Here is a 7915-nt window from a genome sequence, read left to right as displayed (position 1 = left end):
TGTCATCAGTGAAACAAAAGTGTTATAACAAATCTATAGACAGTGTGATGAAGTAAAAACAGGTCAATTTTACATTCAGAGGATCTGATTTCAAAATCCATTTCTGCTTATGCCTATGAAATCATGATAAAGTAATTTGATCTTTCTGGACCACATTTTTAGGACCTATAAAATAAGAGAATTGAAAGAGAGAACAAAAAATTCTCTGCCAACTCTAAATTTATGATTCTATGATCCCTTTCAGTTTTAAGTCTATGACACTTACATAAGGAAAATTCCTTCTACCAGTTTAAATCATCAACTTCATTTTAGCTTGTGGTCTTAAAAAGTTGCCTAAGGCAATGAAAGGTTTAGTGACTTGTTCACACAATTAGTATGTGAATAATAGGGCTTGAAAACTAACTCCAAGACCATCCTGGATTCACTATGCCATGCTGCCTCACAAATGTTGTTTATCATTATTATTTTCAAAGATTTCATCATATTGTGTTCTGGAATGCCAATATTTTATGAAAATTTCCCAGGAATTATTTCCAATTTCTCTCTTTTCATATTTCATTGCCACTTTCCAATTTTGACCTTTGAAATCTTATTTCCTTCTTTCTCCCCTATACTCTATAAAATGCTACATTTAAAGCTACAAATATAACATGGAATTGAATAGCATGAGTAGTACTATTGTCTTAGTAAAGGTTGTTTGACGCATATGTGAAGGTCATTCTCGATGTTTGACTGATTCCTTAATAACTTGGGCTCATCTTGTGGGAAAGTTATTTTCTAAATCCACAACAGAAACTATGAATAGCAACTGCTTATACTTATAAACTATATATATGAAAAATTAACCATTAATTAGAGGAGAAGCTAAGGTTATGGTGATCAATTTAAACTGGGACATCTATTTCCATGGTCCTAGACTGACAATCCTACCCCACTAGAAGATTGGATTCATACCTAGGTGCTCCAGTTCTGATAGGTGACTTTTTACCTTAACTTGAGGTATCCTGGTCTCCAAGATAGTTATAGACCTTCTCATCAGGGCAATATATTAGTATTTTTTTTTCTCATTCCTCAATCCTTTCAGAACCCCTTTATGTTGTCTTCTTTCACAAAAATGTAAATTTCTGTGTAAAATATCTGTGACTGTCTTGTCCATTTGTTTGTGTTGTGTATCCCTAGCACTTAGACCAGGCCTGTCACATAATCAGTGCTTAAATACTTTCTTTGTTCCTCTTTCTGTCTGCCTCACACTGTCTTTGCCTCTTTCTGTCTGTCTCCTCTTGCCATTTGCTTTATGAAACTGAAAAATATTAACACTAGAAGAATAGAGTAGCTGAGTTTGTAGCCTTTGTTCTGAGAAAAGTTCAAAAAGGGGGAAACATTTTGACTTTCTGTTACTAATCAGTATATATTTATTAACTCATCTAACCTTCAACTGACCATGTGAAGCAGGAATTATATGGATTTTACAGATTCTTATTTTACAAATGAAGAAATTCAGGCTCAGATAGATCAAGCATGGGGAAAGATACCTGAAAAGATCATGTATAATAGAGCAATACTTAATTTTTTTTAAGTCTGTAGACCTAAGTTAAGAGAAGAAGAGTTTTTGAATTGAAGTGACTAGATCAAAGTCACATTACCTTAGTGGAAGTATGGTAATGATGGAAGTGAAACTTAAATTTTTAACTTCTATATGCTCTCCTCAGTATTGAAAATGATTATTAAAAGATGATTTAAGAAAATAGAATTTAGAGATAGAGGAGACCTTCAAGATCCTAACCATTTTAGTTTACATATGAGGAAATTTTAGTTTAGAGATTAAATGATTGACCAAGATCATACAAATACTTTTTGAATTTGAATCTATATCTTCTCAGTTAGCAAAAAGTCTAGGCAGATGGTTAGGAACTTAAGGAACCAGACTTATACTAAAAAGTAAGCAAAGAGAGGGCATCAAAGACCCAAACATAAAATTTAGAAATCTGAGACTGGGAAGGGAATCAGAATGTAGGTGTGCCATATGAATCATAGATAAAATGAACCAGTAAAATTATGATCTTATTAAAGAAGCCAAATGTAATATTTATCAGGAAGCTTTTGCTTTTGTGTCTATGTCAGAGTATGGGCTTTCCAAAGTCCAAGGTTGAGGAAGGTGAGGACATACTTATAGCTCATGAAAAGAAGAGTAATGAACAGAATGGCAGATTCTGACAAAGTATATGGTAGTAGTGGTAGTAGATGCAATCATTGAATCCCAGTGTTTGAAAAGTAATTTATAGTTATATATTCTAAGGGATTCCTTCTACTATATTTTCAAAAATTGAGAATTCAGCTATTGCTACAAGACTTCAAGTGAAGGGAAAGGCATTGACTTGAAAACAAAACAAAACAAAACAAAACAAAACAGAACACTTAGGCAATTCTAAAGGTGTGGCTAGGAGGTGAAGGGGATAGCATTAAACTTGGAGTCAGGAAGATGTCAGTTCAAATTCTGTCTCAAACACTAGCTGTTTGACCTTGCATGAGCAATTTATATACTTTCTCTGCCTGTTTGTACTTCTCAGGGTTGTTGTGAGGCTGAAATGAGCTAATACTTATAAAGCAATTTGCAAACAAATGCAATCTTATTAACTTTAAGATAACAAAAACAATAACTACTACTAATAATAAAATTGTTCCTTAGGTTGAAGATCTGTTAACTTTTAAAAACCTCATACTACTGGTCTTTTCCTACCTTTCCATAATTCTTACTCCTTATACTCTCCCATTTACTTTTCAAAACAGTGCCACTGACCTCATTGCTATCCTTCCCAATGGACTTTCTATCTTCCCTCTCTGAGCATTTTCACTTGCTGTTCTCCCATCCCTACAACTCACCTTCTTTTTATCTTAGATTTTCTGGCTTTCTTTAAGTTTTTCTAAAGTCTCATATTATGCAAAACAAAACAAAACAAGATAAAACAAACAAACAAAAAAACCACCTTTTCTGATAATTTTTAGTACTAGTGTCAACCCTTGGCTATTTGTCTCCAATTTATTATGTATATATCTTGTTTTTACTTGTTTGTTTATATATTATCTCCCTATTAGCTTCTTGAGAACAAGAGCTGATATATAATAGTTACCTAATAAATTTTGGTTGACTACCTGCCTAACTAGAACTTCACAAATTGCCCCTGGTTGTCTCCTGAGAAGTAAAGAACAAAGGAATTTACTAAAGTGTTGGGAACTAGGGTGGTAAAGCAGGCTTCCATTCTGACACCTAGAATATAAATGGCATTAAAATCCTTTTTATCATTAGAAAAAAGCTTTAGTAAGGAAGAAAGAGCCTGAATTAAATGTAAATGACTTTTTAATCCCTCAGTATTCTACAGGTGAAGCAGATGGAGCTGGAGAACAGCACAGTGACTGAATTCATTCTTCTGGGTCTAACTCAATCTCAAGAGATTCAACTCTTAGTCTTTGTATTGATCTTCTCATTCTATATGGTTATACTTCCTGGTAACCTTCTCATCATCATTACCATCCGATCAGATCCTGCTCTCACAGCACCTCTATATTTCTTCTTGGGAAATCTGGCTTTCTTGGATGCTTCTTATTCCTTTATTGTAGCCCCAAAGATGCTGGTAGATTTTTTGTATGAGAAGAAAACCATCTCTTATCAAGGGTGCATCACTCAGCTCTTCTTCTTACATTTCCTTGGAGTAGGTGAGATGTTCCTCCTTGTTGTGATGGCCTTTGACCGCTACATTGCCATCTGCCAACCATTACGCTATGCAGTCATCATGAACCGCCAGGTCTGCTATGCCCTGTTGCTGGCCCTGTGGATTGGGGGTTTTACACACTCCATTGTGCAGGTGGCTCTCATTGTTCGCCTGCCTTTCTGTGGCCCAAATCAGCTAGACAACTTCTTCTGTGATGTCCCACAGATCATCAAGCTGGCCTGCACTGACACCTTTGTGGTAGAGCTTCTGATGGTATCCAATAGTGGACTGCTCACCCTGCTATGCTTCCTGGGTTTGCTGACATCCTATGCAGTCATCCTCTTCCGAGTTAGAGGATCTTCTTCTGAGGGGAAGAGCAAGGCTTTGTCCACTTGTACCACTCATGTTATCATTGTATTCCTGATGTTTGGACCTGCCATCTTTATTTACACCCGCCCTTTTAGGACCTTCCCAGCAGACAAAGTGGTTGCCCTCTTTCATACTGTCATCTTTCCTTTACTGAATCCTGTGATTTATACCCTGAGAAACCAGGAAGTGAAGTCTTCAATGAAGAAGTTGGTGAACAGGCAGGTCCTTTGTGGAGTAGAATGAAGAATGGACACTTCCCCAGGATATCTCTAGCGGAGATTCACTATCATTATACTCTCTCTCAATTTGGTACAGAAAACCTAATCATCCAGGGAGAAAACATAGGGTTGTAAAAACTGGAACCTACTTGTGAGAATGCCATATTAATGACTTAACTTGATAGAATTAAAAAGTAATAAGATAGAATTACAAATACTTGGAGAGAGGAAGAGGCGAGAAACCTGGTCAGTTTGATAAGTATGACATATGCTTATCTCCAAGTTTTGAAGGGAACTGTAACAATTCCTAAGGAGATTTAAAATCAGAGTTAAGTTTTACTTATTCAAATTGAAATGTAGCATAACATAGTGGGGGACTTGACATCAAGGCAACCTGTAGTCATATCCTCTTTCTGATGGTTACTCTCTATGGATAAATTATTAAACTTCTGTGAACCTTAGTTTCCCATCTTTAATGTAAGAATAAAACCATTAATATATGCCTCATGCAGTTGTTTTGAGGATCAAATTAGACAATGTATGTAATTTTAAAACTTTAAAAGGATTATATGTTACTCATCCTCCTTTTCCTCTACTTCCTCATCATAACTATAATTCTCTAATTGCTACCAAGTATGAGATGATGACAGTTAATTGTTTATACAGTAAATTGGAATTTTGGATAAACTGGACACTATGAGATTATAAATATCATATGTTAAGTCAGATTTTTATTCAAGATGAATTATATATAAAATAAATTAAATTAAACTCTCTATGGTTAGAGGTTAGTGGCTTACACTGAAAAGAACGATATCTCTGGGACCAGAAGTTATATTCAAATCCCATGTCTAATACTTACTATCCATGTGATGAAATAAGTCAAATCAAGCAACTACTCATCTATAAATGATAACATTAGCTTAGATTCAGCAAACATTTGTTGTTGTTTTTTTTTTGTTTAAGTGTTTTTAATATTTCATTGAGCCTTTTTGCCTTTTATAGAATAGTTATTGCTTAATAAAATTTTACACATTGAATGCTAATTTGTAACAAATGAAAACCAGTTATCAACCCACATTTATTAAATACATCTTTTGTCCTGGGCACTGTGCTAAATGCTTGTCTGATATGGTGGTCAATATTTTACTCATTTTTTAAACTTCTTATTCTTTTTCTTCTTAGTATCTTATATATTAGTATTAATTCTAAGACAGATGAGTGGCAAGGTTTAGGCAAGTGGGGTTAAAAGACTTACCCAAGGTCACACAGTTAGGTAGTATCTGAGGCCATATTCAAACCCAGGATGTTTCTTCTCTGTGACTGGCTCTCTATCCACTGCGCCACCTAGCTATCCCTGAATTACTTTCTTTTTTTTTTAATTAATATATTTGGTCAATTTAGAACATTATTCCTTGGTTACAAGAATCACATTATTTCCTTCCCTCCCCTCTCCCCATCCTTCCTGTAGCTGACATGCAATTTCATTGGTTATTACATGTGTCCTTGATCAGAACCTATTTCCATGTTGTTGGGGTTTGTATTAGGATGTTCGTTTAGAGTCTACACCCCTAGCCATATCCCCTCAACCCATGTATTCAATCAGTTGTTTTTCTTCTGTGTTTCTACTCCCACAGTTTTTCCTCTGAATGTGGATTGTGTTTTTTCTCATAGATTCCTCCAGGTTGTTCAGGGTCACTGCATTGCCACTAATGGAGAAGTCCATTACATTCAATTGTACTACAGTGTATCAGTCTCTGTGTACAATGTTCTCCTAGTTCTGCTCTTCTCACTCTGCATCAATTTCTGTAGGTCATTCCAGTTCACATGGAATTCCTCCAGTTTATTATTCCTTTGAGCACAATAGTATTCTATCACCAACATATACCACAATTTGTTCAGCCATTCCCCAATTGAAGGGCATCCCCTCATTTTCCAATTTTTGGCTACCACAAAGAGTGCAGCTATGAATATTCTTGTACAGGTCTTTTTCCTTATTATTATCCTTTGAGGGTACAAACACAGCAGTGGTATGGCTGGATCAAAGGGCAGACAGTCTTTTAGTGCCCTTTGGGCATAGTTACAAATTGCCCTCCAGAATGGTTGGATCAATTCCTGAATTACTTTCTTAACTGAGCTTTTGTTTTTCTTTTACTCATGACACTTTATGTTCATATTTATATCAACAATGAAAATCTTAAACAAAGGGAGTGACATTTAATAGAATTAGGATTTCTCTTTGTGAGTCCTTGAAGCTGATAGGACTTGAGAAGGTGAGAAAAGGGAGTTCAATTGAAGCATTTGTCTTGGTTCAGAAAATTTTAGTTCATACATAACTTTATTGGAGGCTGAGAGAAAGAACATCTGTATTTTCAAAATTTTCCAAAAGAGATGAATCTAATGTTGATCAGAGCAGCCCATTAAAATTTGAAAATTTATTTTTCTCCCCCAATTTCAGTCACTCCTGTTGGAGTCAAAACTCTTTTCTTCTTGATTTCACCTTCATGAAAAGAAAACTTGTTCATGTATTGTTGAAAAGGAGTCAGTTTTCCCAGTACATGTTAAGGTAAATCATTTTCCCCTGGGCATGAACAATTTTACATTAAAAATAAAAACCTCAAATTGTACTTGAGAAATATGTTAGGAAGAAGGAGGGATACAGAAACCTTTCTTTCAATTATAGATTGAGAGGGAAAAAATCCAAGGATTTATTATTTGTATGTTTTATGGTCAGTTATAACAATGTCCACTGAAATGATCAAAAGCTGTTTCTTTCTCCCATAGAGGAGGAAAATAGAGGAGACACCCGTAAAGCTGCCTAAAGACATTCATCTAACATCCTACCTGTAGGGAGTAGCAGAACTAGAACTTAAAGTCCAGTCTTTAGATTCAATATATGCTATTAATTCATTTTCAGTGGTCATTATTCAGGTCATGGATAAAGATATAAAACACATGATCAAGGATAGCTCTCTCTAGGGTACTCTAATATACACTTCTTTCCAAGAGGGCATTGAGCTATTAACGACTATTCTTTGGGTGTAGTTATTCAAACAATTCCATATTTTCATAGGGGATTCATGATATATTCCATAGCTCAGAATCTTTTTGCGCAAGAATAGCATAAGATTGTAGGTTTTTTAAAAGTCAGTAAACACTACTTCCAGCATTCCCTTAATCTATCAGTTTTGTAAAGTGATTGAAAAAAGGAAATATGCTCTGTGCAGAATTTTTTTCTGACCATGTTAATTCTTTCTTCCTTTTCTAGATTTTCAATTGTAGAGAATTATTTATTAAGTAAGTACAAGTTCGTTAGGAAATAGAGTTAGGTAGCATAAGTTGTTGATAGATGCATAAGAGAGTTATGATTTTGGTTTCTTTAAAAAATCTGAATGGAATCTCAGATGGGTAAGAGAGAATTTTCCCAGAGTGCTTTGAGAGACAGTTACCCAACTGACTTTCATTTTTGGGGCTGATCCTCTTTTGAAAAGAGGTCCTAAGAGCTGCTCAGTGAGATTGGAAAAATCTCAGTGTTTTTCATATCTAAAGATTCTTCTAAAAGACCTAACAAGTGAAGGAGATTGTTGAGTGAAACATTGGTGCAAGACCGGCAGGTTTGCT

At 35.1% G+C, this 7915-nt stretch overlaps 1 protein-coding gene across 1 annotated transcript; it reads left to right on the top strand.

Annotated features, from left to right (window-relative positions):
• The first annotated feature begins 3386 nt into the window (after positions 1-3386).
• On the top strand, positions 3387-4319 carry LOC100028963 (olfactory receptor 4N5-like). The gene has a single exon (XM_007479731.1). The coding sequence runs from the start codon at positions 3387-3389 to the stop codon at positions 4317-4319; it is 933 nt and encodes a 310-aa protein (XP_007479793.1).
• Positions 4320-7915: the final 3596 nt, after the last annotated feature.

The sequence above is a fragment of the Monodelphis domestica genome, chromosome 1 (genome assembly GCF_027887165.1).
Source record: "Monodelphis domestica isolate mMonDom1 chromosome 1, mMonDom1.pri, whole genome shotgun sequence".
Lineage (NCBI taxonomy): Eukaryota > Metazoa > Chordata > Mammalia > Didelphimorphia > Didelphidae > Monodelphis > Monodelphis domestica.
This window is presented reverse-complemented; position numbering and strand designations above follow the sequence as displayed.

What these genes read in the sequence shown, in the direction of transcription:
- LOC100028963 (XM_007479731.1), top strand. Translation starts at nt 3,387, where the DNA reads ATGGAGCTGGAGAACAGCACAGTGACTGAATTCATTCTTCTGGGTCTA.